This window comes from Macroventuria anomochaeta (genome assembly GCF_010093625.1).
Source record: "Macroventuria anomochaeta strain CBS 525.71 unplaced genomic scaffold BU25scaffold_14, whole genome shotgun sequence".
NCBI classification, from domain to species: domain Eukaryota; kingdom Fungi; phylum Ascomycota; class Dothideomycetes; order Pleosporales; family Didymellaceae; genus Macroventuria; species Macroventuria anomochaeta.
In genome coordinates, this window is record NW_022985375.1 from 477,739 (window position 1) to 492,088 (window position 14,350).

A 14,350-nucleotide genomic window follows, 5' to 3' on the forward strand; every position below is an offset into this window, starting at 1 on the left:
GAAATTGTGGGGATACTCGATTTCTCAAGTGCTCACGCTCACGGATGTGTAGGGATGCAACATACGCGGTGTGGCGGTCGTTGACTGCGACCACTAGGCGAGCAGATTTTGTCAGATTGAACGATACGAGGTGTGATAGGTAAGTGGTAGATTTCACGGTTCACGCGACCTCGCATCTATATATTTGGTAGGTCTCAGTTGTTATCTTAAAGTGGTACCGGGTGTTCCTACTTTCGCTGTCTACCTACTGGAGACGTTTCGTTCACTATTCTTACCCAACAATTACTTAGTCTCCCATCCATCTAGTCTTTATACCACATAATCTGGCCTCAACATCAAGATGTACACCTCAGCCCTAACGTCCCTCCTCCTCCTCCTCTCATCCTCAACATCGGCACTCAGCGTCCTCCCCCGCACATCCTCCTGTCCCAAAGTCTGGTCAGAAGTCCTCCCGGAGCTACAAACCGCCTTTGCAGGCTGCGGCCGTGATGCACATGGCGCGATCCGCGCCCCATTCCACGACTGCATCAATAACGGCTGCGACGGCAGCCTCATTCTGACCGATGAATGCAGCCGCGCCGAGAACGCCGGGCTCTCAGACATCTGCGGCAAACTGCTCTCCTGGACGCAAAAATACAACACCAGCGCAGCAGACATGATCCAATTCGCAGCGGCAACCGCCATATCTGCATGTCCGCTTGGGCCTCGCGTCAAAGCACTGGTCGGCCGTAAGGATAGTAGTGAAGCAGCACCACTGAACAGCATGCCTGGGAGCCGAGACTCGATTTCGTCGATCCTGAAGAAGTTTGCGGCGAAGGGGTTTAGTGGTGATGATGTTGTCGCGCTGATGGGGACGCACTCTGTGGCTGTTCAAGTCAACGATGATCCCGCACAGGCGGGGAAGAGCCTGGATTCGACACCCAGCGTGTACGATTTGAAGTTCTACCAGGAGACGCTGGATGGGACGGCGCCGTATAGTTTGCAGAGCGACAAGGGCTTGGCGAATAACGCTGAGGTGAGATTTTCGGCCTGAACATAGATCGTTATGCTGGAAGCTAACATGAAATAGACAAAGAAGAAGTGGAAGGAGTTCTCAGATGGTGATACGAGTGCTTGGAACAGTGCGTTCACCGATGCATGGAACCGATTCGCGGTCATTGGTAATGATGTGGGCAGCTTGCAAGACTGTTCGAGTATCATTCCTTCTGGTGCTTCGGAGAGGAGGCTAGCGAGGAGATTGGGTGGATCGGCGGCGGCCAGAGCTTTTGCAAGGCTGACGTATGATTCTTGAGTTGTTGTCGAGTTTTACGGCATTGGAGCGTTCGATGTGAAAAGAAGTCATTTGCAGACTGTAACGTTGCAGCTAGCGAGGCGTTATATACTCAAATTGTAATCGTAATGTTAATACTATGTCAAGCATGGAAATTTGAGGAAGTCCATGGACCTCTTAGCCGTAATTGATAGCTGCACCGTGAAGACGAGCATGTGAGACTGTAAGAATGGCGAGGCGAGTGAAGCTGGCTTGTCGGCAGCACCTTTCTCTCCTTCTCTCCTTCTCTCGTATCTAGCTTGACCTTTCATCAGTTCCCTGTCCGAATCTGTAACCGGATAGAATCACAACGTTGTACCCGTTACATACCGCTTGCAATGGGTCACAAAAATGGTACCCTAGGCGCCGAAGGATCTCTGGCATGTCTAGCACTCGTCCCACCATCCGGTTTCAGATAATCCTTTAGCTTCCCTTCCACCTCAGTTTCCTTCTCCTCCTCCTTAGCTGGATCCTTCCCCCTCATAAGCTCCCTGACAATCCTCCTCCCCTCGCTCCGGTCCTTTTCTTCAGGCAGCTTCAGCCGATACTGCGCAAGAAATCGAAACTCACTCCCCCAACGCTCGTTCACGTGCTCGAGCTCCTCCAGTGTATACGGAGGTTCGTACCGCGGCGGCTTCCACTCCCGTTTGGTTTGGTTTCGAATAGCTTGCCAACGTACTCGTTCCTCTAAGGGCCAGTGACAGCTCACCACCCACGAAGCTCCATTACTGAACGGACTTGCACCGAACCCCTTGCCCTTAGGAGGCAGAACAGCGAGCGAGAAGAAGCTGATAGGTCCAGATTGGAAGTGCGCGACCTGCCTGCCACTAAGAAACAGTCCACCTCGAGACGGAGGACCGCCCTCGTGCACTGAACCACCGAGACCAACTTCGTAGACATTTGCGAGTGGTCTGCCGAGGACGTTGCAGAAGTAGCTTGGCACGTGGAGGACGTTGTGGAGTTCGATGACGGAAGTACCGTAGATCGTGAAGGAGCCTGGGAGGGCTTTGACGGTGAGCTTGATGGTGCCGATTCCGAGGACTGGGATGGGAGCGCCGATAGCGTAGATGGAGCTAAGTTGGGATTGGAAGGAGTGGTAGGATGTGAACCAGGCTTTGTCTTTTGCAACACTATTACCAAGTCAGTACTATTGTAAACAGAGATGTTGAGATGGATGGGTGTTCAAAGGTGCTTACTGCACATTGGAAGAGTCGGAGTAGATCCAGTCGGGGCACAGACCATCGTTGTTGCTTGCAGCCATCACGTGGGACTGTAGAGTTGAGAAGTAAGAACACTTGAGAGATGGCGGGATGTGAGGTGTTATGCACAAATGGTAACGTGCTCTTTTAACTGACAGAGACTCGCGTTTGCGCTTCGCTTTCGCGGTTGAGTGAAAGTCATCGCAGGCATGTCGAATGCAAACCGCGAAACATCGACATGTGATACGTGAATCTGGAGTTGATCTGATGACGTGAAAGTATAATTTGTTGTTCGACATGTCCGCCTGAGCAGCTAGGCATCAGTGATCAGTTGAGTGCTATGTTCAGCCACGGGACTTCGTGACTCCCTGTACTGTGCACCTGCGTGGAGGAGTTCAGCCAGCAACTTTGCAATCGAACTAACTCGCAATGATCCGATGAAAAGCTATGTCTGGTCTGAGAAAGCCTAAGTGCTGTTATGCCTTTGCGTTGTGCTCACGTGCAGGACCGTGAAACAATGTCAGGGGGGCGAGAGCTCAAGTTGAAGGTCACGACCAACAACACAGGTGACGCAACTTTTAAAATAAGAACAGAGCATAAATTCTATGTCATACCTAGAGCTCTTTGCACTGCTGTTGCCCCAACACATTCGTCCCCAAATACTCCACTTTACTCTCACCAGCCACCAAATCGAAGTGGGTAGAATAACTCTCAGGCTGCTGCGTACCCTTAATGGTCACCAGAACCCACTCACCGACCTCCTTACCAACCTCACCCTTCCACTCCTCCGTCTCAAATGCCGGCACAATCGTGCCCTGCTTATGGTACTTCCTCGCCATACTCGCAACCACAGACGTACCAACGTCAACAACACTTTTGCGCACAGCGGCGACAAGCGTAGCGTTGTTGCCCACACGGCAAGACTGTTCGTCTTGGTAGAGAATGGTGTCGTCCAGGGGATAGCCGCGGCCGGCGTTGTTGTAGAGGGTTTGTGCGCCGGTGGATATGCGGGTCACGGTTACGTTGAAGCTCTTGATTGAAGTGCTTGTAGGCAGGGCAACGGAGAACTCGTGCCATTTGAAAAGCTCGCCGAAGATACCATTTGAGGTGCCGAGTTGGAAGTTCGCAGGGGTGGTGAGGATGGTCGTGTCTAGTGTTGCGTTGGCAGCAGGTGCGAAGCGGGGCGTATATGTGAGTGTGATGCGCTCGTCGTCGTATTTATCGGATGTGGTAAGGAGGCGAATGCGGCCGGTAAGGGTAATGTGGCTCGCGTTTGTGAGGGCGAAGGATGTGATGTAGGGTTTGAGCGGAATGGGCTCAAGGGGTTCGGTGAGAGTGACGGTGGATGGCACGGTGTCGAGCATGCGAGCGAATATATCCGAGCACATTGACTGAAAGGTCTTCGGATCCGAAGCGAGCGCTTTCATGGTGACGTTGTTATCGGCGGCGAAGATACGCTTGTCGGAGTTTAGAGTGTCGTTGTGAGCGACAACGAGCGGGTTCTGTGTAGTTCCATCAAGATACTCTGTTGCGACCTTGGGGTCGAACGTAGAGTCGCTCGAATCGAAGTGAACAACGTTTGTCTCTGTGTTGTTTTCAGTGATCTCTGGGAACGTCTTGCCGTGTACTCCACCCATGGTGTGACCACAGGCTACCATGGCAATCATGTCCTCTGACATATCGTTAACAAAAGGAACTGAAGTAGCAACGAAGAGTTTGTCATACCGGTGCTGAAGCCCGCCTTAGCGAACATCTTCTTGTGAGTATCTAGGTCCTGCTGCGGTTCCGGCACACCCAGAGCGCCACCTTCAGTAGCGTCAACACGACCAACACGCAACGGAATCTTCGGTCCACCACAGTTTCCCACAGCAAGAACCGTAGACAGAGCGACAAGGTCAGCAGCTGAAGTACGGATACTGTAATAGTTGTTCGTAAAGCCAAAGGTAGCATTGAAAGCATCACCGGCATCCTCAGCGCGGTCCGTTTCGAACTGAAGGGAAGCATCTAAGCCACCAATACCAGTGGCTTTGTCGAACGTTGCCATGTCGTGGAAAGCTGTTCGGATCCATTCTGCTGCGGTTTGGCGTCCAGGGGCGTTGGGGTTGCGTGTGCATGGTGAGATCCCTAGCAAGTGTGAGTTGGTCGGTCATACTGGGTCATGGACAGTCCAATACAGACCATCAACAAAGCCCTCGCGGATGTAACCGCCCTGCAAGACCAGCAAGTCTTCCATCCTATCATGCTTGCTTGGCCAAACGTACTCAGCCGCTGCAGGCAGTACATTGAGTAAGCCAATTTGGGCCACAGCGAGCGTGGAGGCTTTCATTATTACGTTGAGCGAGTGACTGTGAAGAAACGAATATGTCAAGAAAGATAACCGAGAACTCAAAAGTGAAGGACGAAAGCTGATGATCTCACAAAGCCGTCAAGGGATCATCAGGTATTTGTACTATCCTCAGAAGCATAGCGCATTGTGATTGCACCCATAGCGGTAGATCTCAACACCAAGACCTTCATGCGCTGAGCGTACTCTGCATTGCTCGCAGAACCCTTGTGTGGAGCCAATGGCAGGGAGGAAATTCAGGATGACACCTGCTGTTTCAACAAGTCGACACGGCAGGGATCCTCGACCACCACACGATCAAGCTCAATGACGGCACACGGACAACTGTCAAGCTCTGCAAGCCTTGATTTCTTTCTCGTATTTGTATCTCAGTTCGAAGCCTAGCATCGGCCGTGATCCGTAAATAGATTCGCGATGGTGGTGTGGGGTCAAAGCGGCTGTGGCGGTGAAAGTGCCCGAGGCACGGATCCCTCGGCGAAAAGCCGTTGAGGCTCCACTGGATGCATCTCGAATTGCATGCTTGATAGAGTACCCAGAATCGCCAGGAACCTAGGATGATGTCTGTGGATTGGCGAGCTGCTAAGACGCAACACCGAGACAAAGCATCTACTCGTCCACGTTCAAGGTGTCCTGATAGTCGCTTCAACCCAAGCTGCCTGCATCGCAAATCGCCATGCTCATGGTATCGTAATTCGTATTCATAATATCGTTGTCACTTCAAGGTCGCTATTGTTGCCGCTGCCGTTCGACCCGCATCGCCGCTCGTATCTGAGTATCTGTCTCTACTTCCTCCCCTCGACCATGATGATGTGATATCCCTCACTCGTCTTGACCTCTCCAATCTTCGGCGCACCGGTCGTGCTAGGCTCGAGTTCGTATGCGACCTTCTCAAAGTCGAGCATGAGGCTACCGCGGACTTTCCAGCCTAATGAGCCGCCTACAATTCTTGTCAGTCTGTCCATATAGCACAATAGTACATGAGTTCATAATCGTATCGATGGCCTAGCCACGGCGGGCCTGACAGGAATCGCCCCGGAAGGCTGATCTTGTGTGCTTCCTGCGAGCTTGAACCATCTACGATATTGACTATGGTGCAGTAATGCCCATCAGCGACCCAGCGTCCCTCTCACTCCGCACAGCGCTCAGAAAGAAGGAACAAACCTACCCTGCCTCGCTTTATCCTCACTCATCTCCCTCGCAACCTCATCAAACTTCGCGCCGTTCCGTATCTTCTCGAGCGCCTCCTCCTTCTTACTATGCTTCTCGCACAGGATATGCCTCACATTGATACTCGTCGCCGGCTTAAGCTTGCCCTTGGCGCCACCACCTGCGTCTTTGGCGTCGCTGGCGTCCTTGCCTTTGCCCTTGTTCTTTGGCGCCATGTTGCGTTATGTGTCGAGGGGTAGCGCAGGGAAGTGTCGATTTGGTAAGACGATTGGATGTTGTTGTTTTAGATCGTGCGGGTGTATCAAGAGCGAAGCAAATCAAGCGTATGTATGTATAATGGTAGCTATGACGCAGCAAAAAGTAAGAGTGTTTGATGAGCGGGGAGCTTAGAGCTCGTTGTGGGGCGGCAGAATGTGTTGGGCGGTGAGCTATCACGATACAAACACCACCACTACGTGCACCCAAACCGGAATAACACCCAATGGGCATCGAAAAAAACGGCAAAAGGATGGGCTCAGCCGGGATTTGAACCCGGGACCTGTCACATCTTCGATACTCAGTATCTGGGCTTCAGACCCCTGATGTTTGTTAGTGAATGATTCTTTGGTAGATCATGTTGGGAAGGCTTACGAAGCGACAATCATACGACTGTAGAACGGTTAGTTGTTGGCAAAGATAAAAGTTGTCTAATGGCGTACCTAGACCACTGAGCCGATAGTGTTCGCTGTGAGATTCGAACTCACGCAGGGAAACCCTATGAGAATGCTACCTTCGAATGAAGGCAAGACGTACGTCTTGAGTCACACGCCATAACCGCTCGGCCAAACGAACAATTGCTATTTATAGCAACAAATTGGTTTCAAGAATATATATATTAATCGTTTGGGGTTGCAATGGGCGGATTGTTGACGGTGAAGTTGTGAGCAAGCGCACGGTGACTCACAAGCGAGACAGCAGCTAGGTGGGGTGTGTGAGAACACTATTTTTTTTAAAACTCCACTTAGGACTTCGTCTTGCTCGCTGACATCTTGAATTGCCTATGTGGATTGTGGAATCGCATTTCGATGTCTGTGTACTATCGTGCCATTCTCCTCAAACGCCGAACCTGGGCGTAACCTCCGCTGGCTTGTTCTTAAAGATACCCTCAATCTTCTCCAGCACCTCCGGCGTCAGCTTCCTATACACATCGATCGCCTTGACAGTCTGATAGATCTGCTCCGGCCTCGATGCTCCCGTAATCGCACTCGTAACGTTCTTGTTACTCAACACCCACGCCATTGACAATGTCGCAACATCGGTGCCAAGCCCTTCAGCAACCTTGATAAGCTCCCGAATCTTATCCTGCTGCTCCTTCCACGCCGGCGTATCCACCGTCTTGATCACGCTCTGAATGTATGGATCATCACTCGTCTTGAGACGGCTGTCCTCTGGAACACCGTCGATATACTTCCCCGTCAACAGCCCACCAGCCAGCGGCGAGAAAACGGTAAGCCCGAGTCCTCTTCGTTCGAACAACTTGGCATTCTTGAACTCATCGTCCACCTTGTCCCTCCTGAGCAGACTGTACCCCGGCTGCTCAACCACCGGACCAATGAGGCCCAGCCTATCCGCGACCGCCCAGGCTTCTTCGATTTCGCTGGGCAGCCACTCGGATGTGCCCCAATACAGGGCTTTGCCGGTGTTGATCAGGAAGTTGAAGGCGCGGACTGTTTCTTCCATGGGAGTTTGCCGGTCGGGGCGGTGCGCGTAGATGATATCCACGTACGAGAGTTGGAGGCGAGCGAGAGCTGCGTCTGTGCCTTCGATTAGGTGCTTGCGGCTGAGGCCGAGGTTGTTGATTTTGTTGCGGGGGGAGGGGAGGGTCGAGTTGTGGGTGCCCCAGTAGATCTGTCTGCTGTCAACTTCGACTAACCTTACGGTGTATGTGTCTTTGGAGGTGTAGATTTACCTTCGTCGAAACGACAATGTCATTCCTGTTCCAGCCAAAGTGCTTGATTGCTCGACCCATGACGCGCTCGGATTCGCCGCCGGAATAGGACTCGGCGGCGTCGAAGAAGTTGATGCCAGCGTCGAAGGCGGCTTTGAGGCAAGCGAAGGTGTTTTCGTCGCCGACATGTCCTCCGTCTTGAGATTGGTCAGTATGACGACAAGCAAGAGGGTATTTGCAACAAACATGTGAGCCAGCCTCCGAGGGAAATGGCAGAGATCTGGAGACCACTCCTGCCGACGAAGCGGTACTCCATCTCAGGGAGATCTTTGGGTACTTCTGCAGACATTTTGCTGGGCTGTGAGTGATGATTGAGGCAGATTGGAATCGAAAGAAATCCTGAAGATGAAGGAAGAAATTGTCTCTGTTATCTTCTTTCTGGCCTCTCAAAGCATCGGCTGATGACGCGAGGGTGGATGAAGCTCACGCATTTGTAGTCCCACCCTTCGCTGCAAGATGCCCCGCCTACTGCCCCACCACCAACGGGAGAGCTGGGCAATTAGCCGGTTCGGGTATTGCATCCTGGTGGTAAAAGGCAGTGGCTTGCAGGTCGAGTACTAACCACTGCAGCACTTGCACGGAGGATAATGGTCGCTCGATCTCGGTTAGAATGAATGGAACTCGAAATAGTCCGAATAGGAAGGTGCTGAATGATGCATCGAATTGCGTTGGATATGCTAAATTCGAATCAAAATCCCATGTTTACCATCTTGCATTGTCCTACCAAATACCAGGTACCATTCTCTTCCTCGGACCTACCTTGCCTCTACCAAATTTTCCCATATACCACTCTTTCGTGCCTATCGCCGTCACTCCGAGGTTGACAGCCACGAAGATGGTGCCGCAAAACAGCGTCCAATTTACAACCTTGCCTGCAGGAGCTGCTAGAAAAGATAGTAAGAGGTAGATGGCAGTCTCGCAAGTGTAGTGTGGGCACAGCAAGTTCGAAAAGACCGGATGGGTAGGAAGTTGATACCCCTTGTTTTCGGTGCGCAGACGATACAGATACGCGTGGTAGGAGTGCTGCAGCACATGCGCCGTAAGAATCGCAGGGACCAGCGCGGTAGATGTCGAACTGGCGAGACTGCCAGCAGGACCCTCTATCCAAATCGCAACGTTGATAGTCAGATAGAACACAAGTCCAAGCAACCAGTGGGCAAACCACATCCTGCTCTCGCTCGTCGACGTGTATGCATTCGACTCAAGCATGCGGCGCACACCTTGCAGGAGCATCAAGCCCCAGACCACTTGCAGCTGCTTGCTGGCTGACCAAACTTGCAGCCAACATCCCCAGAAAAGCGAGCATGCGACTGAGAGGACGTAGAAATGCGTAAAGTAGTTGTGCGGCACCTGGATCGTTGCAGCGTAATCCAGGAGCTGGCTGGCGAGGGAAGGTTGACTCGGTGCTGCTGATGGTTGACCAGACGGTGACGTCGCACGAGAGCCGTAGACAAGAAAGCGACTGCGCAGTGCAGGAACAGCCTGTATGACAATGATCTAGTAAGCAGAGCAGGTCAGTGTAGTGCAGATCAAGCTGGCTGGTGTCGCAATACAAGAAGAGACGCGGCGAGGTAGAAGGCGCGCAGGAGGCCAACGGGACTAAGTAGACCCTCGAGCTGACTTTCAATCGCTGACGACGACATTGCGAAGCACATCCACGAAGATTGGACGCGGAGCAGACGCGGAGAGGAGTGTGCGGGGAGGGTTGGTGATGAAAGAATGATGGACCTGTTGGGCTGCTTGTTTTGGTGGCTTCGTTTCAGGCGTGTGGGCTACTTAGCGGAACCTTATCCACTGTCCACTTGAGCCGATCGAGCAGCCTCACCCAGTGAATGTTGGCGCGCCATCGAATGGACCGTCGGTGCCAGTCTTCAGAGCCTTTCTGAACAGCCGAGCATTTGTGCCTGAAACCCACAGTCACATCTCCGCCCCATGTTGCAGCGCAAAACAAGGTCACGAGCGAGGATGCAGGCTGCATTGATGAGGTTAATCAACGCGGCGATCCCCGCTTAGCGGCAAATTTGGCTGCCTCGCCCATGGTGCTCTGCGGTGCTGCGAGCTTGATGGAGGGTCGCTGCAAAGGGTCAACAAAGGGTCAACAACAACAACTCTGGGTGCAGTCGCCTATAAAACACGTCTTCTATCGTCCAAGTCCACGACGATCCTCTCAAAATCTTTCTCTCACGCATTTATCCATCACCGCTGCCAGCAAGAATGACGATACTCACCTAAAAGACGCTTGCGTGGTGCAGGGATGAGTCTGGGCCGCTGGGACCGGCGCTCAAGCCAGCACTGGTGCAGCATGCTGAGTGGCCCGCAGCCTTTGCCTGCGACCGTCCAGCGCTCTTCCGCCTGCTCTCTCCCAGCACCTCCACACACCTCGCCATCACAACAATACGCCGACCACCACCTGCCGCCGCTCCCTTTGGTGTTGCTGTGGGCACAACACCCCATCACGCGACGGCCATTCCGTGTTAGGACGTTAAGCGCCGCGTTCTTGCCGCCTGCCGCCTGCCGCCTGTCGTCCCTTGCTCTGCAAGCCGTCATGAGGCAGGAACTCCCGTGTCCTGTCCCATATATGCGTGATGACCAGTAATGGCGACCTGAACGCATCTCTCGACACCCTTCGAAGCCCGCGCACCGACTCTGGCGACGCTGTCCAGCCTGCACCCAAGGCCGCCTCACCCTCAGCCAAAGAAAACGTGCCAGTCACGCAGAATGTCGACCACGATGACAATGAGTCCGAGGCTGAGACGGTCGTTCTTTCCAGAGACGATGAGTCGAACGAGAAGAAGGTGATCAAGACTGAGCGCGACGAAAATGAATCAGCGCGGCTCGACTCCATCAAAGAAAACACGCACTCGCATTCACCGCAAAACGGCCGCAGACGTTCCAGCGATGTCAAAACCCCCAAATTGAACGGACACGCCAAAGATGGTTCTGACGATGCAAAGAGCCCTGTGCCTACCTCTCCAAGCACCACTTCGCGGCATACTAAAGACACCAGCCCAGCTGGGTCGCCCACTCATTCCACACTGTCTCCTACGCAGACCATTGTGAGAGGCCGTAGCGCGTCTACGGTCGAGAGCCGAAAGCGCAAGCTGCGTGACGAGTTCGGAAAGCTGGAGCCTCCACGTCAAAAAGCCAAGACAGAAGGGCTAAAGGACCGTACACAGCCCAACTCGCCCGCGACAGTACGTCTGAGCTACAGTCTTCGTCGTTGCTCCGTGTTTGCTAACTTTTCTTTCAGGGAGCTTTCGGCCGTCCACACAAGCGCTCGCAATCGACACAGTCCGTTGTCTCTGGTGCCGCAGGACGCAAGCGCAGAGATGTGCCAGGTTTGGCTGTTTCAACCGAACGCTACTCGGATTCCAGCTCTGAGCGTTCATCTTCGCCACGAGCTACAGATGCAAACCCACACACTCGTGTCAAGCGCGCCACACATCGGGCACTGACTTCTCCAGCGCGGACGATGCCCCACGGCCGGAAGACCGATAGATTCGGTGCGACGCGACTGGCGAGAGAAAGCGAAAAAGGCGATCTGGATGCTGTCAAGGCAGCTTACGACGAAGCTGAAGGCGAGCTTGACCAAGCCGATTTTGCTGGTATTACTCCTCTGCAAAAGGCTGCCCTAAACGGATGGGCCGAAGTCGTGGAATTTCTCATCGAAAAAGGCTGTCGAACAGACTGCGAATCTGGGGACCGTGACACACCTCTCATCGATGCCGTGGAGAATGGGCACCTGGAAGTCGTCAAGCTTTTACTCAGCAAAGGACACGTCAATCCACACCACCAGAATAAGAAGGGGCAGCGTGCTATCGATGTTCTTGACCGCGAAGACGAGGATTGCGAGGAAATCGAAAAGGAGCTCAAGGAAGCCATGAGACGCCAGACAGATACTTCCATGACCGAGCAGCGCGAGAGACCCGCACAGAAGCAAGCGAAGAGTGCTTCACGGCTCCTCTACAACGAATACAATGTTGAGACCTTGATCGAGAAAGCTGCCGATGGCGATATCTCTGCCGTTGGAGAGCTCCTCAACAGCAACATCAAGCCAAACATTACTTGTGGAGTTGCTGCAGCAAGAGGTGGACATTACGACATTCTCAGTATCATGCTTGCCAGTGGCCTGAAAGCAGACCCCGATCCTTCGAAGCACCCCGAGACGCCTATGACCGTTGCCATTGGACGAGGCCATATCAAGATCGTTACCTTGTTGCTGGAGCAGGACAACTTCAACCCCACCCGGCGAAACAAGGAAGGCAAGACCTACTGGGAGATTGCCGAGGAACGAAGAGGCCCCAAGTGGGAGGAAGAGAGGGACATGCTCAAGCAAGCCAGCGATGATTACAGCGCGACACACAGAAGTCCAAGGCGAGCCAAGAAAGAGGCACCGAACCCAGCAGCAGCGCGAATGAAGCGCAAATCCTCACCCCGCAGAGAGCGCTCGCATTCACCTCGACCGGATGCGAAGCGTACTCAGTTGAAGAAGTCAGATTCAAACTCGGCACCGCAGAAAGCTAGGCGCCTAAAATCCGGTACGGAGGTGAAGAGGCGAAAGCGGGTCGTGAGTGACGAGTCCTCCGACGATGAGAGCGAGGACGAAGTACGAGCGCCGACACGAAAATCCAAGCAACGGTCGTTCAGTGAAGGCGAGGAGGGCAAGCCTATTAAGAAGCCGCTCAAAGCACGCTCAGACGATAACGAAACAACAAAACGCTCAGCACGCGCAAGGTCAAATGAAAGTGACGAAGAGAACGATGCGAAGTCCTCACCACCAAAGGTCCACAAGAAGATCGAGAAGATTGCCAGCGCCAGGCCTACGCCGGAGGTCGAATCTACGGATGAACGCAAGCCCCCCAAGAATAAGATCAAGTATCGTCCGATCGATGACAAGATCAAGAAGCGACGGTTGTCAGATGCATCGACGGACGGCCATGTCGCCAAGAGAACCCCTACTGCTTCCGCGAAGTCAACACCCGCGCCTCCAGAGAGGATTGCAACTCCAGAGGTTCTGCGCGAACGTCGCGCCGAAGAGCAACGGTTAGAAGCAGAAGCAAAGCGCAAAGCTGCTGAAGCCGAAGCCCGGAAGGCAGAGGAAGAGGAAACTGCTCGCAAAGCAGCAGAAGAAGAAGAAGCTCGTAAGAAGGAAGAGGCGGAAGCAAAGGTCAAGCGCGAAGCCGAGGAGGCCGAGGCTATCCGTAAGCAGGAAGAGGAAGACGCTCGCAAGCACGCCGAGGATGAAGCCAAACGACAAGAGGAGCTTGCTGCTCGACAATTACGAGTTACGAAACTTCCACGAGCACTGCGACGTGCCTGTGAACTGGGCACTGAACGACCTTTACATTTCTCTGGCGAGGAATTGGGTGTATCGCCAGTGTTTCTTCCCCTCCTGTATGCCACGGCTAAGGATCTTCGCGAACCAAGCGCCGCCTCCGACAAGACCTACATCTGCTCTTTCCAGGTCGTGGGAATCCTCGGATTGCCCGAACTCGATCTCGCCCATCTGTCCGCTCCATACTCTGATTGGTACCGCATTCCCGTGACGCGTAAGCAGCGAGATGCTATCTTACGGCAGTACGATGTCGCTCTTCTCGCTCAGGACTTCCGCTTCCCGATGGAGGGCTCGCCTGACTTTGATTACATCAAGATCCAAGAAAGCATCAGAGAGGCCAAGAACCAGTTCCTGGCTATGGAAGGGCTGTACTGGGTGGAAGAATCGCTCCTGAGCTCGGAGATCGAGAAGGTTGAGACTCTGCGGCCTCTGCTTGGAAACATCAAATCTGAGTGCAAGAGAAGACGTCTACACATCGTCGATCTGGATGACCATAAGCTGGAGAAGAAGCACAAGCCAAGAAAGAGCTTCATGGATATGGTCCTGGCACAGAACAAGCTGAACGGCGTCACCGTCAATGGGAAGGGGTGAACAGCTATCGACACGAATGGAAACCCACACATGACGCTACGCAATCCAGCACGCCGCCTCGCCAGCTTCGAGCAGAGCTGCCCCCAGAGTCCTTCATGAAGGAGTGCGGCGAAGAGGTCTATGGTCGAAGTCACGAAGACAGGAAACGATTGGGACGGATTGGAGGGAGAGGTGTCCTTGCATCGGTCTTCTGAATTGTCGTACCTACCAAAAAGGGAGGAAACTGGCAAATAAGGCCAACAACAATTGTATATAGTATCAAATGTCATGCGGATGATGACTACCCAGCAGCTTCTCCATCTGATCCTTCTTAAACTGACCTTCGTTCCGAGTCTGTCAGATCCGTATTCGGCTAGTCCATCACATGAGCTCGCGTGCGAGAACGTCCGTGCGGACGCGATTGCCTTGCACTAGGTCA

General features: G+C 53.3%; 7 protein-coding genes and 1 non-coding gene across 8 annotated transcripts; 2 read left to right on the forward strand and 6 right to left on the reverse strand.

The window, feature by feature from the left end:
• The first annotated feature begins 89 nt into the window (after positions 1-89).
• BU25DRAFT_42076 (class II peroxidase) lies at positions 90-1,352 on the forward strand. The gene is made up of 3 exons (XM_033708039.1): positions 90-187; positions 307-1,015; positions 1,070-1,352. Exons 2-3 carry the CDS (start codon positions 341-343, stop codon positions 1,289-1,291), a joined length of 897 nt encoding a protein of 298 aa, XP_033562406.1. The 5' UTR covers positions 90-187; positions 307-340; the 3' UTR covers positions 1,292-1,352.
• Positions 1,308-2,609, reverse strand: BU25DRAFT_42080 (uncharacterized protein). Its single transcript, XM_033708043.1, has 3 exons — positions 2,506-2,609; positions 1,640-2,439; positions 1,308-1,568 (listed from the first exon to the last, which is right to left on the reverse strand). The coding sequence occupies exons 1-2, from the start codon at positions 2,568-2,570 to the stop codon at positions 1,653-1,655; spliced, it is 852 nt and encodes a 283-aa protein (XP_033562407.1). The 5' UTR covers positions 2,571-2,609; the 3' UTR covers positions 1,308-1,568; positions 1,640-1,652.
• Positions 2,610-3,122: 513 nt separating this feature from the next.
• On the reverse strand, positions 3,123-4,834 carry BU25DRAFT_448171 (heme peroxidase; the record flags this gene model as incomplete). The annotated part of the gene is made up of 3 exons (XM_033709586.1): positions 3,123-4,180; positions 4,234-4,632; positions 4,687-4,834. 3 exons carry the CDS (start codon positions 4,832-4,834, stop codon positions 3,123-3,125), a joined length of 1,605 nt encoding a protein of 534 aa, XP_033562408.1.
• A 536-nt stretch (positions 4,835-5,370) lies between these two features.
• Positions 5,371-6,689, reverse strand: BU25DRAFT_448172 (FKBP-like protein). The gene is made up of 2 exons (XM_033709587.1): positions 6,018-6,689; positions 5,371-5,789 (listed from the first exon to the last, which is right to left on the reverse strand). The coding sequence occupies exons 1-2, from the start codon at positions 6,232-6,234 to the stop codon at positions 5,635-5,637; spliced, it is 372 nt and encodes a 123-aa protein (XP_033562409.1). The 5' UTR covers positions 6,235-6,689; the 3' UTR covers positions 5,371-5,634.
• Positions 6,690-6,737: 48 nt separating this feature from the next.
• On the reverse strand, positions 6,738-6,850 carry BU25DRAFT_t67. Its single transcript has one exon. It is a non-coding gene; the product is annotated as a tRNA-Leu (tRNA).
• A 191-nt stretch (positions 6,851-7,041) lies between these two features.
• BU25DRAFT_410320 (voltage-gated potassium channel beta-1 subunit) lies at positions 7,042-8,412 on the reverse strand. Its single transcript, XM_033706253.1, has 3 exons — positions 8,193-8,412; positions 7,968-8,143; positions 7,042-7,906 (listed from the first exon to the last, which is right to left on the reverse strand). The coding sequence occupies exons 1-3, from the start codon at positions 8,293-8,295 to the stop codon at positions 7,112-7,114; spliced, it is 1,074 nt and encodes a 357-aa protein (XP_033562410.1). The 5' UTR covers positions 8,296-8,412; the 3' UTR covers positions 7,042-7,111.
• Positions 8,413-8,726: 314 nt separating this feature from the next.
• BU25DRAFT_340331 (uncharacterized protein) lies at positions 8,727-9,649 on the reverse strand (the record flags this gene model as incomplete). The annotated part of the gene is made up of 2 exons (XM_033702808.1): positions 8,727-9,503; positions 9,560-9,649. 2 exons carry the CDS (start codon positions 9,647-9,649, stop codon positions 8,727-8,729), a joined length of 867 nt encoding a protein of 288 aa, XP_033562411.1.
• A 709-nt stretch (positions 9,650-10,358) lies between these two features.
• BU25DRAFT_448174 (uncharacterized protein) lies at positions 10,359-14,216 on the forward strand. Its single transcript, XM_033709588.1, has 2 exons — positions 10,359-11,200; positions 11,257-14,216. Exons 1-2 carry the CDS (start codon positions 10,592-10,594, stop codon positions 13,930-13,932), a joined length of 3,285 nt encoding a protein of 1,094 aa, XP_033562412.1. The 5' UTR covers positions 10,359-10,591; the 3' UTR covers positions 13,933-14,216.
• The last annotated feature ends 134 nt before the right edge of the window (positions 14,217-14,350 follow it).